Source organism: Colletotrichum destructivum, chromosome 4, assembly GCF_034447905.1.
Source record: "Colletotrichum destructivum chromosome 4, complete sequence".
NCBI lineage: Eukaryota > Fungi > Ascomycota > Sordariomycetes > Glomerellales > Glomerellaceae > Colletotrichum > Colletotrichum destructivum.
In genome coordinates this window covers 4,859,191-4,883,670 of record NC_085899.1, presented here as the reverse complement: position 1 = coordinate 4,883,670, position 24,480 = coordinate 4,859,191, and the positions used below count along the sequence as shown (strand labels likewise).

General features: G+C 56.6%; 7 protein-coding genes across 7 annotated transcripts; 5 read left to right on the top strand and 2 right to left on the bottom strand.

Moving 5' to 3' along the window:
• Positions 1-189: 189 nt before the first annotated feature.
• CDEST_07418 (uncharacterized protein) lies at positions 190-723 on the bottom strand. Its single transcript, XM_062923577.1, has one exon. The coding sequence runs from the start codon at positions 715-717 to the stop codon at positions 508-510; it is 210 nt and encodes a 69-aa protein (XP_062779628.1). The 5' UTR covers positions 718-723; the 3' UTR covers positions 190-507.
• A 2,336-nt stretch (positions 724-3,059) lies between these two features.
• Positions 3,060-5,670, top strand: CDEST_07417 (Putative glycoside hydrolase family 71). The gene is made up of 4 exons (XM_062923576.1): positions 3,060-3,664; positions 3,745-4,388; positions 4,460-5,324; positions 5,398-5,670. Exons 1-3 carry the CDS (start codon positions 3,584-3,586, stop codon positions 5,214-5,216), a joined length of 1,482 nt encoding a protein of 493 aa, XP_062779627.1. The 5' UTR covers positions 3,060-3,583; the 3' UTR covers positions 5,217-5,324; positions 5,398-5,670.
• A 489-nt stretch (positions 5,671-6,159) lies between these two features.
• On the top strand, positions 6,160-7,902 carry CDEST_07416 (Putative peptidase M24, creatinase/aminopeptidase). The gene is made up of 3 exons (XM_062923575.1): positions 6,160-6,433; positions 6,521-7,478; positions 7,573-7,902. Exons 1-3 carry the CDS (start codon positions 6,242-6,244, stop codon positions 7,818-7,820), a joined length of 1,398 nt encoding a protein of 465 aa, XP_062779626.1. The 5' UTR covers positions 6,160-6,241; the 3' UTR covers positions 7,821-7,902.
• A 1-nt stretch (position 7,903) lies between these two features.
• On the bottom strand, positions 7,904-9,394 carry CDEST_07415 (Putative chorismate synthase). Its single transcript, XM_062923574.1, has 2 exons — positions 9,264-9,394; positions 7,904-9,174 (listed from the first exon to the last, which is right to left on the bottom strand). Exons 1-2 carry the CDS (start codon positions 9,296-9,298, stop codon positions 7,983-7,985), a joined length of 1,227 nt encoding a protein of 408 aa, XP_062779625.1. The 5' UTR covers positions 9,299-9,394; the 3' UTR covers positions 7,904-7,982.
• Positions 9,395-9,582: 188 nt separating this feature from the next.
• On the top strand, positions 9,583-11,515 carry CDEST_07414 (Putative lipoyltransferase/lipoate-protein ligase). The gene is made up of 3 exons (XM_062923573.1): positions 9,583-10,764; positions 10,884-10,979; positions 11,095-11,515. The coding sequence occupies exons 1-3, from the start codon at positions 9,817-9,819 to the stop codon at positions 11,323-11,325; spliced, it is 1,275 nt and encodes a 424-aa protein (XP_062779624.1). The 5' UTR covers positions 9,583-9,816; the 3' UTR covers positions 11,326-11,515.
• Positions 11,516-18,146: 6,631 nt separating this feature from the next.
• Positions 18,147-18,494, top strand: CDEST_07413 (uncharacterized protein; the record flags this gene model as incomplete). Its single annotated transcript, XM_062923572.1, has 1 exon — positions 18,147-18,494. One exon carries the CDS (start codon positions 18,147-18,149, stop codon positions 18,492-18,494), a length of 348 nt encoding a protein of 115 aa, XP_062779623.1.
• A 1,299-nt stretch (positions 18,495-19,793) lies between these two features.
• Positions 19,794-19,989, top strand: CDEST_07412 (uncharacterized protein). The gene has a single exon (XM_062923571.1). The coding sequence runs from the start codon at positions 19,826-19,828 to the stop codon at positions 19,979-19,981; it is 156 nt and encodes a 51-aa protein (XP_062779622.1). The 5' UTR covers positions 19,794-19,825; the 3' UTR covers positions 19,982-19,989.
• The last annotated feature ends 4,491 nt before the right edge of the window (positions 19,990-24,480 follow it).

Sequence of the window (24,480 nt, the reverse complement as noted above, 5' to 3'; positions counted from 1 at the left end):
GTCGATTGGAGGGCTACTTTGGCGGGATTTAGCAAGATTGTCTATGGATTCATTTGTACAAGCAATGGATGGGCATATAGTCGATCCAACCTAGATGTACTATGATAGCTTGGAGGAGCTGATTACAACTGGGTTTCCCAGGTTCCCTTTCAGACTCGGAAAATACTCCAACCTTGGTGACTATGGTATGTCCAGCTCATATCCATCATCCTACACAGCCGGTCCTGGTTCGCGGATCACTACTCACTCCGCTTTTGGGCCTTGCCAGAAACCCTGTCATGACTTATAACGTTGGTGCTACCGCATCGCCAAACTACACGATGAAGAGAAGAGACGTCACATAGAATACAATACAATGTGTTTGGTTTCACAAGTCAACTTCCGAGCATTGGACTCTTGAAAACAGCGGCTAATCCTTCCCGAGTATATCAACGAATTTTGCCACAGGCGAATCACAGTAGTGCCGACTTTGTGCTCAGCTGTTGCAATCCCTCTCTGAAGGAGCGATTACATCGTACGAGTAGCAGTTCTATCGCAAGGTTGACTATTTGAAAGTTGGGGGAAGCATTCTACTTCCGACTCGAGTTCCAAACGAAACCACGTTAGTGATGTATGGCGAGCATCAAGAGAGAGGTGAAGAAGAAAACTCTTCTCTCCTGTCGCCGTCAGATACCGCTGTGCCGCAATATAGAGTGTGTCCTCACTTTCATAGCACATGACTTGTTGGAGCGCTTCAGAAACAGCGGTGGTGGAGGATGTCGTCAGGCAGCACTACAGGGCTGGGGCCTGGTTGAGAGGGAAACGCGGAAGCGGCGGCCGAGCCCCCGCTCTCTATGTAGTAGACCCTGTACCCAGATAAGTCTATTGGCGAATGACTTGCGCTTCCTGGTTAGAGACGGTGACGGGCGGGCCGGATCCGTGGCTCTGAGCTCATTGCAACTGGCAGCAACTCAACTTCAAAAGGGTCTAGAAGAGTGGATATTGAACATGGGACATGGGGCATGGACATGGACAGGGGGTGTGTAAGGCAGATTCTGGATCGCTCTGTTGGACCTGAGACCAGGGTCTTTTGACGTTTCTTTCTGACTCTTCTTCTTCCCCTTTAGAAATATTTCTATCACCTTATCCGTCTACCCAACTTGTGTGATTGTCGCCGGGATATCGCTTAGCACTAGCCAAAGAGAGAGGGAGGCCTTTTGGTGTTCCGTTGGGTTGAACGTGGGACCCTGTCGATGAGGTGATGATGGTTTCTCAGTGCGAAACCCCCCCTGTCACGGTCAGCTCGGAGTGAGTCCGGACGATTGGCCGACGATAACGCACAGTTTTGCAGCGCAACGCCCGGGGTTCTGTTTGTCGTTCTGTTTGTCCATCGCCCTCCCCTCGCCCTCCCCCTCAACTACAGTCACCAAAGACAATCACCAACGCCCCCGACACGAAACTGTATCCAATTCGGCTGTCTCCCCGTGTTGAGGGACTCGAAAATAACCCTACTTGCCTCCTCCACCGACGACAGCCAGTAAACGGTCCTACGTGTATGCATTCTGACGGGATTCCGATACGCTACCCGCCGTTATGACGTGCCGAGCCCCGTTACCCGTATGACACCGCCACCTTTCTTTCTCGTTTACAGGCGATCGAGAGCCCTCCTTTCCTCGTGAGTCGCCATCCTCCCCACAAGGCTGGGCCGTCGCTCGAGTATGCACGCCTCTGACTGTTTCGTCAGCCGTGGTTGGTGGAGGCTACGAGGCGAGGGAGCTTGGAGACACGGGCGCAAAAAGATAGCTAAATGAACTCAGCAACTCCGGACATGCATCTCCAAGTTCCAAATATTACCCCGTGCTGCCTGGTAACAGTGGGCAGATATCCATTGGCGTACGGATACCCTTGCCGGCACGGATAGAGAACCCCTGTTGTCCAAACATGCACGGTTCTTTCAGAGTCACTCTTGACGGAGCCGTTCATGAGTACAGACAGAACCGAGGAGATGAAGCACGCTGCACAGCAGACGGACGAACCTTTCGGGCAGCCCTGTTTGATCTCGCTCTAATCTTAAATCTGGTGCACGACTGCGCTATTAAGACTTTAAAAGCCTAAAGCGCCACAGGCAAAAGCAGTCACGGTGCTGCGGGTGCCATCACAACCTCATAAGCGAGCAGCTCGACATGGCGGACAGGGGTGGTAGGGGGGTCAGGGGAGTGGTCCATCTCACTCGGCCGATTCCGCACGTGTAGACCGGCAAAATGCAGGGGGGTTGCCTGACACCTGAGAGTCCTTTTGGTGCGAGCGGAAACGTGTGCTAAGGAAGGATGCGGTATATATCCCCGGTAGACTGTGGTCTCCGGATAAGCGGCGCCAGACAAATCCTACCAGCCGTGGCCATGCCCAGCAAGCTTAAGATACTAGACGGCGTGCCACTGACAGGGCTCAGAGAGCGCCCCGAGATGCTTGATGCTTGGATGTGAAAGGGCCAAGAAGCTCCATACCCTCCGTATCCGTAGTCCACACAACCAAGAGCCCAGCCGGTCGATGAGAAGAGAAGATCTACTCTACACGTCCTGCCATCCTTCCGGGTCGTGTTACTCTGCCGATCCCTTCTGTCTTCGTATTACATGGACCGTCACCCCCCATGGGAAAAGGGTTCCTCCTTTTTTGAACGACATCCAGTCTGAATGACGACGTATCGACGACGGCGACTTCGACAGCCACCACCACCACCATCCGTCTTACTCACTCTTACTCACGCCCGACCTCGTGAAGCGGCCTCCCCCTCACACCGCCGCAAGCACGCCGCGCCCAGAGATAACGCACACGGTACTGGGCTGGGTCGGGCGAGGCAATTTCCCATGGCACCGGCGGCCGCGCAGGGTGGTTTTGGCTTGGCCCGCTGCACCCTCCCCGTCGCGTCGTAGTCGAGCGGCACAGCAGGCACCAAAGGGCACAGTAGGCACAACAAGCACGAGGAGACCAACGAGATGGGAGACGATACCCACTCAGCAAGTCCTGCCTAAGCACGTCTACACTGTTCAGCGGCTGCTCAAAGAGCGTGTCTCTCCTCGAGTCCCCCCCCCCCCCCCCCCCCCCTGTTGCACCTTAAGTTGCCATATCGGGCAAGCGCCCTCCGCAACCCTGCAGAAGAAAGACTGTTTTACGGTGGGAGTCTGGCGCCGTCTTAGTCCGAGCCGCATGCGCCGCCCTCGAGTCGCCTCACCTGCCCGCCCGGGCGCTCTCACGATGGGGTCAGGTTGTCGCCATGCCGGGGGATACCATGGTGTTACTGTACCCGGAGGGGGGCGGCAATGCGGCGCTCCCTGTTGATACGTCGTGGTTGGAGGACTGTTGGGTTGAAAAGCTACGAGGGATGGGGGAGGAGGACCTGCGAGGCAAACCCGCCGTCCCCTCGAGTGAGAGGGCTTCCCATGATACATACATAACGCGGGCGTCGTCGTCTTTCTCTGTTCCGCTGGGGGAAGGTTTCTCTTGCGTGTTCAGCAAAGCCTGGTTTTCCATTGTCGATCAAACGTGACCTCGGCGGCTGCTTCGTCTACTAGTCAAAGCAACCACTCGCTCACGCCACGCCGTGAAGATGAAGTTTACTACCCTTGTCACCGGCCTCCTGGCCGCCGTCACTCAAGTCCGTGCCGCGGCTGTCGTCGCTCACTTCATGGTACGCTCATCATCATCATCGCCGTCCTGCTCTATCAGTCTAAATCTCCTCCTCACGGACCACTGACATGCACCCACCAGCTCATCAACACCAAGAACTACACCATGAGCGACTTTGAAGACGACTTCAAGCTCGCCAAGGACGCCCACATCGACGCCTTCGCCCTCAACATGGGCCTGACGGACCCCAACACCGCCGAGTCCCTCGAGGATGCCTTCACCGCGGCCAAGACGGTCGGCTTCCAGCTCTTCTTCTCCTTCGACTACAACGGCGGCTACCTCGGCGGCAAGCCCTGGCCCAAGGAGACCATCCTCGAGATGGGCGACAAGTACTTCAAGCGCGACGAGTACTTCAAGTACGCCGACAAGCCCGTCGCCTCCACCTTTGAGGGCACCGAGAACGCCAAGGACTGGATCGAGATCAAGGAGAAGACGGGCGCCTTCTTCATCCCGGACTGGTCTTCCATCTCACCCGAAGCGGCGTTGGCCCTGGCCGACGGCGTGGCCGACGGCCTGTTCAGTTGGAACGCTTGGCCCATCGGGGACCAGGACATGACTTCCAAGGGCGACGCCGCCTACCAGTGGGCGTTGAAGGGGAAGCCCTACATGATGCCCGTCTCACCATGGTTCTACACCAACCTGCCCGGGTACAACAAGAACTGGGTCTGGCGCGGTGATGATCTCTGGTATGACCGTTGGGTCCAGGTCATGGAGATCATGCCCACGTGAGTCCACCCTCTGAGGCCGACTCTTACGTTACTTGTGTTTGTTCCCCTCGATGACTAACCAGAGACAGCTTCGTCCAAATCATCTCCTGGAACGACTACGGCGAGTCCCATCACATCGGTCCCGTCCGCTCCAACGCGCTTGAGGCCTTCGAGGTCGGCAAAGCCCCCTTCAACTACGCCCTCGACCACCCCCACGACGGCTGGCGCCACACCCTACCCCACCTCATTGAAAGCTACAAGAACGCCGTGCAGCCTGACATCAAGACCGAGTCCCTTACGACCTGGTACCGCTCCTCGCCGGCCCTCGCTTGCAAGGACGGCGGCACAACCGCCAACACCGAGGCCCACGCCCAAAAGGTACTCGCGCCGGCCGAGGTCGTCCGCGACAAGATCTTCTACTCGGCGCTTCTCACCTCCGCCGCCGAGGTCACCGTCTCCGTCGGCGGCAAGGCGCAGAAGGGCGCCTGGACCTCGACGCCGGACAACGGCAAGGGCGTCTACCACGGCAGCGTCCCCTTCCTCGGCGTCGGCGAGGTCGTCATCACGATGACCAAGTACGGCACCGAGATCGCCAGGATCAAAGGGGTCGACATCACCGACGAGTGCCCTGGCGGCATGACCAACTGGAACGCCTGGGTGGCCGCCGTCGACGCGCTGCACGTCGACGACCCGAGTCCTACGCCTACGCAGACCGGCGACGGGCCCAAGAGCACGGCGAACGGCGGCGGCGGTGACGACGACTCGGCGGCCACTTCGCTTACGCGGGGAGGCCTCGTCTACGTCGCTGTCGTTCTTGTCAGCATGGTCATTGCCGGCGTGGTGTGATGTCGCGGAGCAAGTTGAAATCGCGTTTGGGAGACTCTCGTGTTCCGAGATCTCGAGACGGAATGGGAACTGGGTTAGGATTCAGGTTCAGGACCGGGAACAAACTCCGTAAGCATTGTGCCCTCCCTCCCTTATCTTCGTGGGGTCTTCTTGCCAGTCACTAACCACAAAGCCTTAACAGAACACATCAAACATGCTTTGGATGAACACTTTTTTTCCCCCATTTTTTTCTCATACTTACTTCAAGCGGAGACAGCATACATGTCATGTGTACGGGTTTAATGAGGGGCTTCCAACCCGATGTGCGAGGTGCTTCACCCTCGATGATGTTTCTGATGACTGTTTTTTGTACTGTACGATAGTTGGTTATACCCCCGTTTGAATGTCCGCATGGGATGGCGTGACGATATATGGCATTAGGATTAGGAACTAGATAGACGAAAGAGACTTTGGCTGCTTTGTCCAGGGTCGTGAGTGTCGGCTGATCAAAAGAGCCCACAGCAAGTGGTGAGTGAGTCAGGGACGGCGACTAGACATTCAGAGCCCGCCTTCGTCGGGTGCTCAAAACATAATGTGCAGATGACTTCTCGTGAGTTGTCCTTACCGAGATGGCGAAGAAAACTCGCGCAGAGTTCGATTGAGTGAGTTTTTGTTCTTCTCAATGACCGAAAACCCCAATGTGTCCAAGCTGAACAAAACGTGTCCTCGGTGAATGACCTTCACCGACGGGGGATCGACATCCATGCAGCGTAGGATTGAAGGTTCCGGTAACGAGCTTCCTTTCCTGGACTAGATACGCACTGCATCCTCCCGCAATGGCATCGGATCCCTCATGCCTCAAACGAGGGGTTGGGGTGTTGGGGTTGAAGAGGAGGGGGAGCATCATCCGATCTCGTATCTCATCTCACTCTTATAGCATTACCACCCACCCCCCCCCCCCCCCCTCGTCTTTCGACCTCACACTCATCAACACTCACCATCACACGTCAAGTCCACGCCACGAATTCCATCGGTTCAAACGAGCCATGCATTGGCTCACCACATTCGTCCCGGCCGTCACCGCTCTCCTCTGGGAGCCGGCCCTCGGCGACCCGACGCCAAAGTACAACCCTCTCCCGCCCCTCCGCGAGCAGGCCCGCATTCAGGATGCGTGGACCAAGGAGCGTAAGGCGGGCATCCCTGCCCTCCTCAAGAAGCACGGCGTCGAAGCCTGGGTGGTCCGCCTCCAACTTTTGCCTCGCCCGTCAGACGGGCCTCAAACGTGAACTGGCTGGCTGACCTGACTGGCCGACGTCGCCCTCCAGATAAGCCAGCGCGAGTACGCCGAAGAGACCGTCTTCTGGTCCCTGAAGCCGGCATCCACCTTCTCCGCCCGCCGCCGCACGACGTGCCTCTTCCTCGCCGAGCCCCTCGCAGCCCTCTCGTCTTCCACCAATCCCCCTCCCGAGGGCTCTTTCGCATCCACGCAGCAGCCGGGCTGCGTCGTGGGCTGGACCACCGACGTCTGGGCCACCCTCAAGTCGCAGCTCGAGGCGGCGAACCCCGCCACCGTCGCCGTCGACGCGCATCCGGAGATCGCCTTCGCCAGCGGCCTGCACGCGGGCGAGTACCGCGCCATGACGGCCGGCCTGGGCAGTGAGTGGACGTCGCGCATGGTCGTCAAGCCCGAGATCGCCGTCGAGTTCATCGCGACCCAGCCGCGGTCGAGACTGCCGCGGTACCGCAAGATCATGGAGACGGCGTGGGCTATGATCGCACGCGGATTCAGCGCGCACGTCGTCGTCCCCGGTCGGACGACGACGGCGGACCTGGAGTGGTGGTTTCGGGAGGAGATGCTGGCGAACAACTTCTCGACCTGGTTCCACCCGAGCGTCAGCGTCGTCGACGAGGCGCTGCCGTGGGCTGCCGAGATGGGGACGGAGATGGAGGCGGGCGCGCATGAGGGCGCCGGGGGCAGGGTCATTCAGTACGGCGACATGCTGCATGTCGACTTTGGGCTGACTGCCATGGGATTGAACACTGACACCCAGCACCTGGGCTATGTCCTGCGTCCAGGCGAAAAGGACGTCCCCCAGGGCCTGAAAGATGGCCTGAAGAAGGGAAACAGGCTGCAGGATATCGTAAGGCGCAACATCGCCGTGGGCAGGACCGGAAATGAGATGCTCAAGGCCTCGCTGGGGGAAATGCATGCCGAGGGTATCCAGGGGCGCGTCTACACGCATCCGATTGGGGACTGGGGGCACTCCGCCGGACCTTTGATCGGTACGTCGAGCTGTGAAGAAAGAATTGCCTTGATGGACATGCTTAGAGCTGAGAGATACTGTGTCCTGAGGCCGAAAGCTGACTCTTCTTCTAGGAATGACAAACATGCAAGACTACGTCTCGGCCTCTGGCGAGCTCGCCGCTGTCCGCAACATGTGGTTCAGCGTCGAGCTGCTCGTGGAGCACTACGTCCCCGAGAGAAACCAGACATTATGGTTCGCCTTGGAGGAGGACGTGTACTGGGCCGGCGAGGAGAAGGGATGGCAGTGGGTGTACGGGCGACAGGAGGAGTTTCATCTGGTCAAGACGGCAGAGACGCAAGGGACCATGGAAGAATTGTAGATCTGACCACTCGTCCCGAGCTTGGCACGAGTACGAAAGAAAGAGGCTAGGGACCAATATTCGCTGAAATCAGACGAGGAAAAAAAGGGGAATCTATCATGAATTTTTTGCTTTTGAAAATGCCCATATTTACAAAACGACACGTCCCGACCCCTCAACCTCTCACGCCTTGCCATTTTCTCTCTTGATCGGCGGCAGCAGGCTCTTGGTCACTTGTCTCGCGTGTTGCGCCATGAGCGCGTCCAGCAGCACGATGGCGGCCATGGCCTCGACGATGGGGATGGCGCGGGGCACGACGCACGGGTCGTGACGGCCCTTGGCTGCCAGAACGCCCTCCTCGGAACCGTCGTAGGTGGCCGTCGTCTGGTCCTGGCCGATGGTGGCGGCAGGCTTGAAGGCAACACGGAAGTAGATGGGCGCGCCGTTGGAGATACCGCCCTGGATGCCACCCGAGTAGTTGGTCTTGGTGGTCAGTTTGGACCGCGGGATGCCCATGCGCTGGGCGTCGGCGGCGAGGTCGGCCTCGGGCGCCTTGATGAAGGCGTCGTTGTGCTGCGAGCCAGGGATCTCGCAGCCGCCGAAGCCCGAGCCGATCTCGAAGCCCTTGGTGGCGGGGATGCTGAGCATGGCGTGGGCGAGCTGGGCCTCGAGCTTGTCGAAGCAGGGCTCGCCGAGGGCCGAGGGGGGGTTGCGGATGACGCAGGTGACGGTGCCGCCGATGCTGTCCTCGCGCTTTTTGAACTCGCTGATGAGGTCAATCATCTTTTCGTTGGTCTCTTCGTGCGGGCAGCGGACAGGGAGGTACTGGTCGACGGTGTCGCGATCGATGGTGTTGAGCAGCGAGAGGAAGCCGGGGTTCGTCGACGGGGTCGGGTGCTCAGGCGTCGGTGGGAAGAGGTGGCAGTTGCCGACGCTGGTCGTGAAAGCGGTGATCTCGGTGCCGTAAGCTTCGCGGAGGTACTTCTCAGCGAGGGCGCCAGCGGCGACGCGAGCGATGGTCTCGCGGGCGGAGGAGCGGCCGCCGCCGGACGACGCCTTCACGCCGTACTTCTCGAGGTAGGTCCAGTCGGCGTGGGAGGGACGGGGGAACCTGTCCATGGTCGAGTTGCCGTAATCCTTCGGACGCTGGTCCTCATTCTGGACGAGCATGCCAATCGGGGTGCCGAGGGTGACGCCGAACTCGGTGCCGCTCTGGATGACGACGCGGTCCTTTTCGTTTCGCGGCGTCGTGATGGAGCTCTGGCCGGGACGGCGGCGATTCAGCTGGGGCTGAATGTCGGCCTCGGTGAGGGCCATGCCGGGCGGGACGCCATCGACGATGACGCCGACCGACTTGCCGTGAGACTCGCCGTAGCTGCGCAGGGGGGGGGTTATGTTAGTCCAACGTGTCCCACGAGACGGACAGGGGCAACTGGGTCGAAGTAGGAGGAAGAGGCGACGCACGTCGTGACCTTGAAGTAGGAACCGAACGTCGACATTGTGGCTGGCGTTGTATAAGGGAGAGAATATTGGCAAAAGGGGGCGGGTGAGGAGGCAGATAGAGCGGCGGTATTAAGTTTGGAAAATTATCTGGGCCGATGTTCGGTGAGTCAACCCAGAAAGAAATCGGACCAAGTATGCGGGGTGGAGGGGTTTCTATGATGTAGTTGAATTGCCCCGTTAATGAGGTGGGTCGTGTTTCTACAGGGGTGGACGTCCTAATCAGAGAAGTGGGCTCTGTTAGATGCAATTTAGTGAGAACTCCGTCTCAACGACTCGGTCACCCAGTCACTTACTCTACTTCATGTCTGCAATCTCACTGACAAACATCAGAACCGCTGTTTCTGCTGATTTTATCAGATGAAGCTTGTGATCACAAATTTTCACTCGCCATCGAATTAGTATCATCTATCTTATCGTCAATCTTTAGTCCAGGGTTTACGAAAATGCCATCGTGAGAAGTATCACGACTCCATCACCATCTACCACGCCCTACATTCCACCACTGGGAGTTAGAATGTTCTCACCACGTACATTACCGCGGGCTTCTTTCCGTACCGGATTTTCACTGCAGTGTTTAACTCACAAAACCCGTCTCTTCTCGGCTCTCGCCGCTTCGCCGTCCTCAAAAACCCAGGTCTATATCTCAACCTCGCGCTCCCCTTACACGAACCTCTCCATTGAGCACCACCTCCTGCAGACGACGCCCTCCAACTCGACCGTTCTGTTCCTCTACACTAACCGCCCCAGCATCGTCATTGGCCGCAACCAGAACCCGTGGCTCGAGGTCAACCTCCCCTTACTCCAGTCTCTTGGCCCCGACAGCAACGGCAAGGATGTCGTCGACCTCGTTCGCCGCCGCAGCGGCGGCGGCACCGTGTTCCACGACGAGGGAAACGTGAACTACTCCGTCATCTGCCCGCCCGCAAACTTTGACCGCGACACGCACGCCGAGATGGTCGTCCGCGCCCTGCGGTCCCTGGGCGTCGACGGCGTGGCCGTGAACTGCCGGCACGACATCGTCATGATCCTTCCGCCTCCCTCTGCCCCTGGAGCACTCTCGGAGAAGAAGCCCGCAGACGACGCCGCGCCCTTGACCTCTCCGGCGGCGTCGTGCACCAAGCCCAAGGTGAACGCGGAGAACACCTTCAAGATCTCCGGCTCGGCGTACAAGCTCACGCGCCTGCGCTCGCTCCACCACGGGACCTGTCTGCTGTCGTCCCCGAACCTGGCGCGCATCGGCAGCTTCCTGCGGTCTCCAGCCGAGCCCTTCATCAAGGGCCGCGGCGTCGAGAGTGTGCGTTCCCGGATCCGCAACGTCGGCGTGGCTGACACCAAGACGTTCGAGGACGCCGTCGTGAAGGAGTTTGGAAGGATGTACGGCGACTTCGATGTGCGGGCCGAGCTCGGGGACGAGGATGCTCAAGGAGAAGAGAAGATTCGGAAGGGAATGACGGAGCTGGAGGTACGTGAAGGTGTCCGCGGGCCGTTCTCGCTGCGTTATGGCATCACTCATCCGCCGTCGTGATGAGACTTCCAACGTGAAAGCAGACGAAAGAAGGCTCAGACTAACATCTAAAGCAGTCTCACGACTGGACATTTGGCCAAACCCCTCTCTTCACTTTCTCGACCCACCCTTCAGAAGACGACGCACGAGAACGCCCAAAGCTTCCGGGTCATGTAAGTGAACGCTTGCCTGTACTCCTAAAAACACCAAGCCTCCCTCCCTCCCCCCTCTCAGTACTATTGTCACCCTCGACAAGGCATGCTCTGCCAGCTGACCAGTATGTTCCAGTTCAACCTCGCATTCGAATCCCGCCATGGTCTCGTACAAAAGTTCTCCCTGTTCGGCCTGCCATCCGGCGAGGATGCGAGCAGTCTCTCGGAGTCTATGGTAAATGCTCGAATCTGGGAGATTAGCGACTGGGCGCAGCGTCTTCGCGCAGGCGGGCTGAACGGAAAGGATGCTTCGTCCATTGGGAAATGGCTGAACTCGCTTTTGGGAACGAAGGAATCGAGAGATTAGGTGCCAGCTAAAATGTAGATTACGACAAAAAGTCAATGCTGTAGACCATGTACGATATGTTCATAGATGGACGGGGCTGGCTGCATGATATGGCCTCGTGGGCAACCATTCCGCCCATTGAGCAACGCAATTGAAAAGCAGAGAACTAGTTCTTTGCCTGTAATACTTGCTTTGCGAATAACTGTTCCATGGCATGATTGGCATAAGTGTTGTATCACTTCACATCAGCGCGTATATTAGTCGAGGAGCAAGCGGCCTCACAACCCGCTATCTGGATATAAGATGAAGTATCTTCTACTGCGACTGGTCTGTCTTTTTGTGCAGCTTACACTGCTATTTGGCCCGCCGTCTTTACTCAGCACCCCAGCGAAGAGTCTTTGAGCAAGTTCCTTGGTAAGGATTATGTTTAAGGGAACGGTGCGGTTTCGTATTTGAGCAGGCGACCGAGCGAACGATACAAGCTGCTGCATCTTGATAGACTTATGGAGTTCTATAGTACATATCAGTCCATTGCACTTCCAGGATCTTGGGCTTCTCCTCACGTCTACACTAAAGACGCCATTCCAAGGTAAAATATGATTTTTCGTCTCTGCCTCTTGAGCATTCGTCTTGCTAGAGTCGTGTTTCTGGGCGCTAGTTGCTTACCTCCCACCGAGAGTCTTGAGTTTTTTGCACCCAGAATAGACCAGGCCATTCAAGAAGCCCGAACAGGGTACGGAGCCCGGAAGTAGTGCAAGGTCCCGAAACGACGGGGGTTCCGGAGACGTCGCGGAACCCAGCGGTGGCGCGAGGACGACACCCACCACAACGACCGGGCCGAAGAAACCCAAGAGTACAAGAGGCCACAGTGTCAGATCCGTACACATAAAGCAGAAATATACATGACAGGAGGGCTTGAGAGAAAGGTTCCCGCACTGGAGACTCGGATAAGTGAGACACTGCGGAAGCAGAAGAAGAGAAAGAGAACCCTCTCAATATCAGACAAGGCTACCTATCCAGTGAAAGCAGAGTCAGATATTCTGGGTGATAGAGACTAGGCAGGATTATACTAGCCTCGGATAACTTCAACGTGTGACCAGCACCCGAGACATTCCAAGATCGCGTCCTCATTCCCCCCATCTCGAGGAATGTAGGTTGGATGAGGTGAGTAAACCAGCCATTCGTTCGTATCCCGAACCATCCCGCTGTCTCACAGTTATCTGATGGTCATCGTATTAGCGACTTGCGGCATCTCGAGGCCGCTATATTCTCATCATCGTGGGGGCATCCCGTGGCGATCAGATCACAGTCGCAACGGACAAAGACACTGTCTGCATTAACGGCCGCACGCATGCCATTGTTGAAGCCAATACAGGTTTCTCAGTTATACACTACTGTTTATGCTGCGAGAGTTCGTATCGGCCATGTAAAGCCGTCCGCAGTGAATCACGCCGCCGAGCCTAGCCCCCGGAGCGACCTCCGGGCCCAAGAAACATCTCGGGGGGGGGTCAAGAATGTGCCACAGTAGCTGCCCCAACTACCAAAACATCCAGTTTCCCGACTTTCCCATGGCAGGTGACGACCGATGAATGGTAAAATCAAGACGAAAACGGCTCTTGGAGAGGAGGCGAGAGGGAGAGAGGGCTGGTGAGTGAGACATCTCCAACCAGAGATCAACGAACGGCGTCGCGGCGAGGTCGTAGTCCAGCTGCCCTCGCCACAGACTTGATTCACAATTTCCCTGTTTCCTCGCCTGCCCCAGCCACACTGATTGTTATCTCCTTGCAGGCTCGCCATGGGGTGGGCGTGTCTCTCACCTCCGCGGCCTGCCATCCTCGTCGTCGTGTAGGCGCGTCGTCGTCCGGCGTCGTCACGCGCCGCTTATAATCGAAGAAAGGGTTCGTCAGCCAAGTCACACCAACCCCCCTCAAAGCCACATCATCCAAGGAAAGAAAGAAGAAGAAAAATCCCCGACCCAGATGTCTCGTATCTCTTCATCTCTGTTCTTTCTGACGAGCGGGCAAACAAGCACACAGAACGGACATCAGTGACTATGGAAAGACGAGAAAGAAGGTGTGGCTGCAGGACGCCGAAGCACAAACTCGGCGCTATCTCCTCGTCATCGCCTTTACGCGTCCCCCTAAGAGTCGGGAGCGCCGGTGCTTTCGAGCTGACCAAGCCGACAGAGAGTGGCGAGAAACGCATTTGGCCCCTCGTGGCATATGAGCGATTGAGAACGTCTACTAGCTAGTCCTAGGCCTTTCTTACAGTGCATTTGAACGGCTGGGGGGGGGGGGGGGGGGGGGCGACCAAGACATCCGCAGCTCGGCGCAGGAGAAGGTGAAGGTCGACGAGTGGCCACCACCATTGTACATCCCATTTTGAATCTCTGTTGCGCGCGTGTGTGTATTTTGTGTGTAGTCATTCCAAGGATGAATCGCACGAGAACTCTCAACAGAAACATCCCACCCGTAGATTCTCTCTCCCTTTCCTCACATGCCAGTCAGATGCCAAAAAACGGTCGTGTAACCCGTGCCGTTCGGTTGGGACTTTCTGCAGCTGGCAGCCCTGCATTCCTTCGTCCGCTTACGAGCGGCGATCCCAAGGGTTCGGGGAGGGGAGCGTCTTTAGCAATCTGCAAGGTCGGAGAAGGGCGGGAGGAAAAGCGTAGAACCAGACGCCGTCGAAGCGCGGCAGTGAAGATGACGGCGTGTGGTTTTGGACGTCGGGAAAAGAGACATTCGTTCACATCACATCCTCCAAAGGCAACACGCACACCTCGATGGACAGACCAATCAACCCAACCCAACCAACCAATCAACCAACCAACCAGTCGGCCAACCAGACCGACGCCGGCGAAAATGGGATGACGTGCAGGAAGGGGGGCCCCAGATGACTGGCCCAAGCGTGTGACTGGTAATTATGTGAGAAAGCCAGCAGCGCCTCCGCGGCTAGGCTGAGCTGGGCTGGGCCAAGCAGAAGACCTCTCTCCGTCTTTCTCTCTCCGTCTTTCTCTCTCCGTCTTTCTCTCTCCGTCTCTCTCTCTTCTTGCCCCCTGTGCCGCAAACGCGCATGCGAAAGATGAGAAGACGAGAGAGGGCGGTTCTCTAAGATCACCTCCCTCTTCCTCTAGCGTTGAGCTGAGCAGGTGTTTGCATGTTACACAGAACCAAGTCCTGTCACGTCCCATCCCCTCGCCCTCTCCTGGTTGGCCCATCATCCTCTCAGACATCCCATTCATTGGACATTGTATGAGAGAGCGAGAGAGAAAGAAAGTGACCAACTAGCAGAGCCAACCCTGGGCGTGCGACGCCGAGACATAGCACCAAGTTTGCGCGCGGGTTGCATCGGGTCCCACGGATGAGCAGGATGTCCGCGAAGGGATAATAAAAGGGGGGGGAGGGAGGGAGGGAGAGGTGATGGCACACCGAATGGGAAAGAAGGTGGGCTGAAAGGCTGCCTAATGGTGTGAGGCCAATCACCTCCTCGGACATCCAATATAAAGGCGAAAGGGCGAGAAGGAGGGGTGGAAGTTTGTAGACAAGAGCCAAGACCAAGAGAGCGTGATGGGCACATCTCAGGTCAACGCCAAATCGGTGTGATTCCTCGCGGCGTCAGGAGGGGGGAGACAGAGAAAGGGTGAACAACTTCCACCCTACTTACTGCTTACTGCTGTTCCGCTGGTGTAAGTGGTAGCAACTTGCAAGAGGCTCTCTCTCTCTCTCTCTCGGCGAATGGGTTTCGGCCCCCCGAAGTCCTCCGCATCTCTGACCCCTCCGCCCCTCCTTTCCCCCTTTTCCTCCATGCCCCACGCCGTATCTTTACCCCAGATTCGCATTTCCATCTGGAGCATCGCGGAGCCGGGATGGTGCTTGGTTTCGACGACGTGCGTCTTTCCGTAATTGGGGATCAACCCTCCCCGAAGGAAGAATAAAAAGGGAAAGGGAAGGGGAAACCATCGGTCGGGCGTCCGAAGACGCCGGCGGCGAGTCAGCCACGGGAGCATTAGTCCGGAGCGATCAGCCCAACCACCACCAGCCCGTCCAGTATTGAGCCCGCAAGCCCAGCTGGTTATCACCCCCCCTCCCCAGCCTTTGCCAGCCGGGTCGTGAACAGTACGTGTTTGATGTGCAGACATGGTGGGCTAGCCATGTGCCTCTAGCTGACAGACGATGATGCCATGATGAGTAAAATAGCAAGTGATTCTGTTCAGACGCTCCGGGGTAAAAGGGAGGGAGGGGGGAGGGGTGAGGCAAGTTTCACGGTTGTCACTAATTGACGGCTTCCGTCCTTCCCCAGACGTCTGATATTTTTGACATTTCTTGCGCAGTGTGTCGTAGAGGTAGTTTGTGTCCATACCACCACGGCTCGCGAAATGCGGGGAGGCGCGCAAGCCGCTCCGGGGCCCAAGGCGAGGGTCCAAGGGGGAAGACGAATTGCAACGTGGTGGAGGAGAGACGGTTGACAGCCCACCATAAGGACATGTTGGATGTTGGATGTTGGATGAGGCCCACGAGGGCGAGGGCGGTGGTGGCAGTAGCAGTGGCGGCGGCGATAAAGGGGTGGGAAAGGAGACAGTGGCATTGAGTGTGACGCCGTACGAATACAAGAATATGACAGCCAGGGCCAGCAAACGATTTCCCGAAACCGACAGAGGTTCGAGACAGGCAGTATGGTTTATGAGCAGTCACATTTACGGCGGTAGCCTTTTGGGCAGAAGAACAAGAACAAGAACAAGAAGTAGGGTCAGTGTATCCGTACGATGTATGGGATACGAGCAGATGGAGGGGGGAGGGGGGGCAATGGAGGGGATGATTTCTGCCGTTTAAGCCACAGGGCGACTGCATCTCTTTGCCCGCCATGCTTTCTTTGCCATGGCAATCTCCCCCTTCCAAAGTCTGAAAGCCGCGTCGGACGCACCTTGTAGGTAGCATTTTATGACCCAAAGGAGAAAGGACCACCGGCGCCGAAACGTCGCGACGGTTTGACGACTCTCTTCGTCCATGAGCGCATCCAAGTTGATCGGCACGCATCATAATCACACATGCATGGGGCGGCCCAGCGGCCAACACCTTCAGCCGTCGATCGACGCGCCTGTCCCCCCCGTCCTCTCCGGCCTCTGGACTAGTCTCTGGACGAAGACTTCCTGAACCCTCTTGCGTGGATGGATGTCAAGGAACCACCGCCGATGAGAGTGAGTCCGAGCCGGCTTCTATTTGCAAACCCTGGAGCCTGGGAGGTGCGTCTCTCACTCTCTCTGGCTGAATGTCTTGGATCCCCGTGGACTTGCAGACAGCGTGATGATGCATGGTTTGCGCGTCCCAACCGCGCCGGTCGTTGACGCCCATACCCGTCCGGCGTCGCTTGGGGCGGAAAATAAATAAATAAAAACCCACGAAAAAAAAAAAAGACCCTAAGCGGCCCGCGACTCAGGCTCACGCATGTTGGGTGGCACGCTGGGCAGCAGCAGGGGAGAATCGAATGACAGCCTCGCAACAGGATGAACCCGCCCCGAGAGAAATATCTGAAAGAGTGAGCACCGTGGTTTGGAACAAGAAGAGAAAAATATGTCCAACGACCTCCCCCCCCGAACGAACAAAGACGAGGTCGACACCATACACTAAGCCCAATGCTCGACGGGCGGCGCAACTTTTCGCACCCCCCTCTCTTCTGGGGAGGGCCTCGCCGGGTCCATCGACCTACCTCTGCTCCCTACATCGCGAGGCCGGGTCCAACTATCGTGAATGCGGCAAATGTTATTCCCTTCGTCGCCGTGTGCGATTTTCTACGCTACGCCAAAAGCAGGAGCGGTCCCGGATTGACAACGGAGCCAAGGGGGAACGACCTCTCGGCTCCTCGCAGAAAAAAACGAGGACAAGCTCAGCGATGGGGAGGGGCATTCTTAGGCTGCGTCGACCACGGCAAACCCTGCCTCCTCCCCTTCTCCGCAATCCGAGGGCTGGCTCGTCAAGTCTGGACCGGCCCATTTGGGGACATATTGGACCCCGTGGCCGAGAGGATGGACGGAATGGGGGGGCCCAGAAGGGAATGCAAAATCGAAGCCATCGTGAGATTTTCTCATAGTCCCGTTTCGTTCCGTGCCCCTGTCCGTCCTGCCACGTCGTCGTTCCTTTCGGGTTCGCCGCAGGGTCTTGTTTGTTTGTGTGTTTGTGTGTCGGTACATCATATGCGTGCGCGTGCGTTTGTGTGTGCATACGCCGGTGAAAGCGCGAAGCTTTCCGACTGAAGCTAAAGCTGAAGCGTCCACAGGGGAAGTGGGAACATCGTGAGCTTCATCTGCGTCAGTGGATCTCGCGAATCTTCTATGGAGACACGGCATCCAGAAGCCCCCGTCTCCTTCACCTTCTTTTTCTAACTCATTCTTGACCTTGTCCTTCTTCCTCGTCCCGGAATCGGGAAGGGGACCGCACCGTGGGCCGTTCTGGATTCTGGGCCCCCAAGCTAGGTGTGTCTACACTGTACAGATACGCTGTAGTCTACCTATGGGTAGTGAAGAAATTCATGCTCTGGGCAATGGTCCAGGCCCAGGCCGACGATGCACCCATTTTAAGCTGCTTAGCGGTAGTGGATCCGGCTATTCGAGGCTCCCCATGGTTGGGTTTCGTTAGAGTAGGGTATTGCAATTTGTCTTCTGGCTGTCACCGTGACCGATGGTGCAACGGGGCCCAAGGTCGTTGGGGGCTGAAGCCTCAAGGCCATTGGGTTGGTCAGACCAATGGCATGAATGCGTGAATCTGAGTCGGGGGAAGGTTGGACTGCGACGGGAGAACAGTCAAGCTGTGGAACGACTGCTCCGCCTTGGGTCGTCCAGATCTCAGTAAATGTATGTCATCTCGATGTCGACATGCACAAACGTCGAGAGTTGGTCCGTGGCCCGGCCGACTCTAGGATCGACGAGACATAACGGGGACGAGGGCATCCCGGACAGGATGCCTCTCAGGCACGCGCTGATGATGTGGTATGTTTCCGATCTCTTGCAGAATCGAGACCGAAACGAAGAGAAGAAGAAGAAGAAGGAGAAGAAGAAGACGAAAGAAGCTCCACCTGGAATGATTACAGGGTTTTCTCAGTGCAATGGGCTTCATTATTCCAAACAGCTGTGCCCGTGCCGATTTCACGGCCGGCATGTCGCCGCCGGTGTCGTGACTTTGCCAGTAGCCCAGCTCTGACCACTGTCACTGTCACTGTCGCTGTCACTGTTGATACCCAGTTGAAAGGACAATGGACGCCGGGCTGACTGACAGAACGACGGGCTGACGGGCTGACGAGGGCCGTGTCCCAAAAGGCCTCCATCTTGACTGACATTCGACATCTCTGTGTAGACGACCGCGTGCGTGTATGTACGCCTGCCGCGGGGACATCGAGCGCAGGACGGCTGGCGGCACGGAGATTCCATCTCTTCCCCAGGCATACTTCGTAGACGACTGGCCATTGATGCATGCTAAGCTGGATCGGGCCAGCCTAACGGAACGTGCTGCCCCCAAGTCCGATCGTTTCTCATACTCCCAGGTCTGGCTCGGCGGCATTCGCCGCCCGTCACCGGCCCGTCACTGCAGCCCAACTGAATCCCAAACTTTGCCGTGAGTGTTGTATCGGCCGAATCCTGTCATCATTGTCCGGTGAAGCTATTGATCTGTTTTGCGGGTTTCGAGTGATGGATGCGAGCTGCATCAAGGAAGTGGAGGCCATTGGGCTTCAAGGAAAACAAGAGAAAAGAGCCCGCAATACCGATACGTCCCTTTGCTCTAGTTAGTAGCGACGGAGGACCGGCCCACGCAGAAAGCGTGAAGCGTCATTCGCGCCGTTTGCCCGCTGAAGGCCATCGACGACTCCATTTTGCCCCACATCGTCTCCCGCTCCGTCCTTGGAGGATGGGAGCAAGGTTAATGGCCAAGGTAAGTAATGTACTGTACGCTGTGCACCACACTACACTCTAGGTAGCATAGCCCGTTGCGCTGCATGGACGAGGGTAGATGGCGAGTAGCCGCCTCGATGACGATCGTTCTGGATTTGGGCGTCAGCCAGCCTTGTCCAGCAAGGCTCGGGTTGCAAGACATGTTCTCGCAAAGCCAGATTCATTAAACTCATGGAACCGTGCACACTCAATGGTAAAGTTGAGAGCGGCAACACCGGCGGCAGCGCAGAGGTTTGATGGCGGCGGTTTCCCTGTCTCGAGCCGTCGTTTGTCGACTGAGGCAGTCGCCAGCCAGGGTCCATCCCGAGTCGCCTTGTTTGGCTCGAACACGCCGCCCCTGATCGATCTGTCGATTGCGTTATTATTATCCCTGAGTGGTCGGCTCATCTGGTGTGACCGAGGCTTTGCCCCCTCCCGTGTGTCGACAGAGGAAGTGATCGTCATTGCTGCAAGCTGGCCGACGGAAGATCCACTACATAACATCACCCCCTCGCCATTTCATCCCGGGGATGCAGCCGTAATCGATATCATCACAGCCGAGAAACGATAACGATTTCGAGGTTTTGTGAACTGTGAGCCGTGGACATGTCTCCCCAGTTCAGTCCTTTGAGCATGCTTCCGAGGTTGATGGTGGGGTACCATCGTGATGGCCAGGTTCTGAAAACATGTTCAGGTATCAGGCCATTGAACAACGCCGGCGCCAACAAAAGCAGGGTGGTGCCGCCCACGGGCGATGATTGAGTGCGATCAAATGGTGGAAGGAAACTCCTGTATTGCCTTCATGCTGAACCCTACCCGTGCGACCTCAAGAAGGACTTTCTTGGCTACCTACGTATCTCAATCAGGTCGAACCCTCTAGCCGCACTCAGCACAAGGTGCTTGGTGAGAATAACGGGCGTCGGACGCCTCTCTGCCAAGAGAACTTACTTCATGTACAGTATGTAGACACAACCACATACATACCCGACATCCAGCAAGCATGTGCTAGGCGGTCATGGTGGTCGACATGTCTGTCTCCGATGGCTCGTCATTTCTTTTGCCCAGCTCAATTTGGGGCCGCTGGGGTTTGCTGCATTAGGGCCTCTACTGTGGCGGCCAAGTTGGGCCAAAAAGGAAGCATGCAGAGACAGGAGACATGCAGCTCCGAAACCAGGCGGCCAATGAGTGCAGCAAAGAGTACCCTGCAGCGCCTAATGGCCATGCCGTCGACCAAGCCGCGATTGTCATTTTGGCTTGTGCTGCGCGCCTCCGCAAATGTTCAAGGCTAGCGAGGAGCATATCTGAAGAAGGGAGTTGGACCAGCCAGTGCCAAAAAAGCATTTACGCAAAGAGTGAGCCTTGGCGGCGAGTGGCTGACTGTCCGAGTAGGCGGGGATGTAGGCTTGTAGAAGCCCCCTCCCTTTTCTTGGCATTTCCCAGCCGTCAGTCCGTGGTGTTATCTGAGTTTTGTTTCTGCTCGCCGTTGTCGGTTGTCGGTTGTTTGTCAAAGGGAAGACGGGACGAGCCCCCTCCCATGTGCATGTTCTTTGTGTGTCGCGAAGCGGCAGAACGTTTGGGGCGCCATTGGCTCGGGAGGGCAGGTCATCAACCACAATCTGATTCTAGCCGTGGTGTTCCTCGTCGTCGTCATGGTACGCAGTGGTGAATGGATGGATGGATGGCAGACCTGGTCCTTGGGCAAGTGGGTACGAATACTTAGTCGCCGCCGCCCGGCCGCCGCCGCTGTCGCCGCCGCTCGTTGCGTGCAAGACGCGACGACTGGATGAGTAGCCAGATGGTCGAGGTGGAGAAGAGCGGGAAGTGGTGGGAACGCACAACGCGCTGCCGGTGTTGGTGCGTAGGGCATCGGCGTCAGAGGGAAAGTTGGGCTCAACGGACATGGGGGGTCAATGACGGCTTCCACTTGTCGACGACAAAGTGAAAAGCTGGGGCAGACAACGAGTCGAGCAAGAAATGTCAGGTCTTCGGAGTCTGGACGACAGGCAGTCTGTCGCCACCGAGCAACTGCCGGCGGTGGTATCCCAACAACCCGAAATCGGAATCAAAATCCGGCCAGGTTGGGCCGTTGGCCCCGTGTGGTTGCGTCCGAGTTCCGAAAAAGTGTTGAATGGCTGCGACAAAACTGCGGAAGATGTTCCTAAAGCGCAATTATAAGAGTCATACGTGCGTGAAGACGTGGGAAAGACAGCCGATCTACAATGCGCGAGACACGAGACACACGCACAATAGGCGCCGAGGCCTATTCATGCCGTGTGAGATGGACGAATAGTATAGGTCGATCATGGGGTGTTTCTTTGTTTGACTGGCGCTCCCGCTACCAGCACTGGCACTCGAATGTCTCGTAGCAGCATGGAGAATTGACTCTGGGTTGACTCCTTCGAGGGGTCAATCATACGTGTGAACATATGTAGGTAGTAGGTTTGTAAGTATTCTGTGTGTGCGTGTGCCTGCACATGCGGTAGATACTCCGAGCTAGTGTCGTCGGAGACTTTGAGACGGGCAGCCGACCCAGCATTGATTCAAGTCAAATCATATTGCCTTTTTCGTAGAACCTCGCTACTGGAAGAAAGTACGATATACTGGTTTGCCGTAGCGTTGGAGAAGCCAAATCGAGGACGAGCACAGATAGATTACACAAGGAAACCCCCCTTCTCCAGCCAAAAGAAAAAAAATATACCAAAAAAAATGTACGTGCCCCGTCGTTAGCGGATGTCACGAAAAAAGGTGAGAGGCTCCATCGGGCCAATGACGAGTTGCAGATCATGGCGCGATAAGGTATGGTACCTGGCCGGAAGTCTCTCCATCTCTTTCTCCGTCACTGCTGTCCTTGTCCCTGCCCTGCCCTGCCCCAGTCCTCGTCTATGATCCACTTCCGATACGTATCTCGACCAGCAGACGGCAAGAGGTACGTAACTTATTCCATACTGGATGAGTGCGAACCCAATACTTAAATTGCACCAATAACTGGGTGGCGCAACAGGTATCAATGCAGTGACATTGTGGACGAGGCCATGATTGGAAAATAGCGGCTTGAATACTCTTGACCTGTTCATTCTTTGCAGCCGCAGCGGCCAACCCTGTCGTCCGTCGTCCTGCTCTTCCTCTTCTTCACATTTTAATCCATCCGCCCCCCCTGCGCCGCCGCCGGGAAAAAGACAAGACAAGACGTAGAAGTTGGTCCACCGACCCACCTCTTTGCTGCGTTTCCTGGGCTTGGCAGAGACACCACAACCTGTTGTCAGGGTTTGCGAGTTGTCTCTTTTGTCGAAGGGAGGCAGCGGGCTCAGAAACCGGAGCGTGATATCCACACGTTGCAGCAGACCAGAGGTCAATTAGATGGAGACGCAGCGACGTGGTGCGAGGCATGTGCGGCTGTTGGATGATGGCTGGATCCATTGGTACCTGACTCCAAGGATTTCGTTTCCTTGTTTCTTCGACGGCTTGAATCAATGTGATGGGGAATGGAGGGATTGATGGATTCGGCGGAGCAGAGTATGGTCGAAACGTCAAGCAGCATTGCCGATGTAACGGGGCTCATGGTCCACAGGTAGAGTGCAGCGTGAGGTCGTAGATGGGCCGATGCTGCAGGAAAACGGTAGGCACTGAAGGGTTATGTTTGTTAGTGGCTTCGCTACCTGTGCATGGCTCGTCCTCAGATGAGCGGGTGGCAGGTCTTGGCCGGTTGTTGCTTGGGCTCTTTTGATGTCACGCCGGATGATGGCGGACAGCGGCTACGCTCGCATACATATGGCACGTTGTACGTGGCTGGCGGACGACGTCCACCACGGACGGCCACGGCTGCTTGCGAGAGCGCAGATGAGAGGCGATGGAAAGAGCAGCAACAACGACGAATTGCTTGTGATTGTGGCATGAGACGAGGCCGAGGACCAGCGAGTGAGCGAGAGGGAGACAATTGGAGACATGTAGATAGATAGAGAGACTCGGGCTTGACGGGAAACAGACATTGCTGCATGGCGCCTGCAGCACACGATGTTGCTCTCTTGGGTGGCACTGAGAGCGACGAGACAAGACATGTTGTGTACTTTTTATCCGCCAGGACCACATTGGATAGCAATTCCTGCTGCATGTATGTACAGTAACTGGGCGATTGCAGCAATTTGAGCCGCCGTACAATGTCAGCAAGCTGATAGGACAAAGAGAAAATATCTCAAAACTATGGAGGGAGATCAGAGAGCGAGAGAAAGGGAGAGATAGACAGACGGACGACTTACACACCTGGAAACGATTCAACGAAACGTGCCTTCCTTCCCATCTCGAGAGCCGAAAGGGAGGTAGATACGTAGGTACCTCGCGAACGTGCCCTTGAGCCGTGCGTACCTACGCCGCGCCCGCCCCCCTCGCTCTGTGCGACCAGGTGTGGATTTCCTTCTTATCTTTCGCAGTGCCGATAGATCAGCTGTAGGCAGATACACAAAGAGCAGAGGTAGGATCTCCGGCGTCAGGCCTGTGCGGATATCCACTCACCTCACACCGACACGACGCCAACCCAAAGGCGGTAGAGAGCGAAGTCCACTTTAGATAAACGTAGCCTTTATCGAGGCCAATCAGAGGGTCGGTGACTCCGTTCAGACGCAGATTGCAGCTGCAGTGCAGCAGCAGTGGCCCCCCTCCCCGGAACCCTCTTCCCTTTTCTCCCCTTCGACGGCTCTCCCCAATGTCATCCCGTCTCAATACTGCACCTTGGGCTGTCGGAAAGTTAGGAGTGAGTGAAAGACGAAAAGGAGAGAAAGAGAAAGAGAGAGAGAGAGAGAGAGAGAGAGGGACCGTGTCTAGCCTGGTCTGTCTTGTCACCTCTGCGGTGCAAGCTAGGTCCCTACTTTTCTGCCGCTTGTCCGCCTCCCCCCCACGTCCCAGTCCCCTCCATTTGGCGTCTCCATCAAAGGTGCACCCATCATCCATCTTTCTGAGTCCTGCGAATCCACAGTGTGTCTTATTGACCTCATTTTTGTTTTTTCCCATGGAGATTCTTCTCGTGCGACCCTCAGATGCAAGCCAACTCCTGTCACTCTCTCAGTCACCCAATATGTCTCATTGATGAGCGTCTTCGAGAGCCGCGTCCCTCGCTGACCACTGTCCTTGTCTCTCTCGAGCTACAGAACGAATTGTAAAAGAAGACACCCAAATTAAAAACTACATGAGAGGGAGAGAGGAAAATAAAGACGAAAACAAAAGAGAATCCCCCTTACGGATACTCCTAATTCTTCCGCACATCACCCACC

Coding starts and splice junctions, on each gene's coding strand:
- CDEST_07418 (XM_062923577.1), bottom strand. CDS start 717: ATGTGCTATGAAAGTGAGGACACACTCTATATTGCGGCACAGCGGTAT.
- CDEST_07417 (XM_062923576.1), top strand. CDS start 3,584: ATGAAGTTTACTACCCTTGTCACCGGCCTCCTGGCCGCCGTCACTCAA. Junction 3,665..3,744: donor CTGTCGTCGCTCACTTCATG/GTACGCTCATCA, acceptor TGCACCCACCAG/CTCATCAACACCAAGAACTA. Junction 4,389..4,459: donor GTCATGGAGATCATGCCCAC/GTGAGTCCACCC, acceptor AACCAGAGACAG/CTTCGTCCAAATCATCTCCT.
- CDEST_07416 (XM_062923575.1), top strand. CDS start 6,242: ATGCATTGGCTCACCACATTCGTCCCGGCCGTCACCGCTCTCCTCTGG. Junction 6,434..6,520: donor ACGGCGTCGAAGCCTGGGTG/GTCCGCCTCCAA, acceptor GTCGCCCTCCAG/ATAAGCCAGCGCGAGTACGC. Junction 7,479..7,572: donor CTCCGCCGGACCTTTGATCG/GTACGTCGAGCT, acceptor CTCTTCTTCTAG/GAATGACAAACATGCAAGAC.
- CDEST_07415 (XM_062923574.1), bottom strand. CDS start 9,298: ATGTCGACGTTCGGTTCCTACTTCAAGGTCACGAC. Junction 9,175..9,263: donor TCCTACTTCAAGGTCACGAC/GTGCGTCGCCTC, acceptor CCCCCTGCGCAG/CTACGGCGAGTCTCACGGCA.
- CDEST_07414 (XM_062923573.1), top strand. CDS start 9,817: ATGTTCTCACCACGTACATTACCGCGGGCTTCTTTCCGTACCGGATTT. Junction 10,765..10,883: donor AGGGAATGACGGAGCTGGAG/GTACGTGAAGGT, acceptor CATCTAAAGCAG/TCTCACGACTGGACATTTGG. Junction 10,980..11,094: donor GCCCAAAGCTTCCGGGTCAT/GTAAGTGAACGC, acceptor AGTATGTTCCAG/TTCAACCTCGCATTCGAATC.
- CDEST_07412 (XM_062923571.1), top strand. CDS start 19,826: ATGTCTCCCCAGTTCAGTCCTTTGAGCATGCTTCCGAGGTTGATGGTG.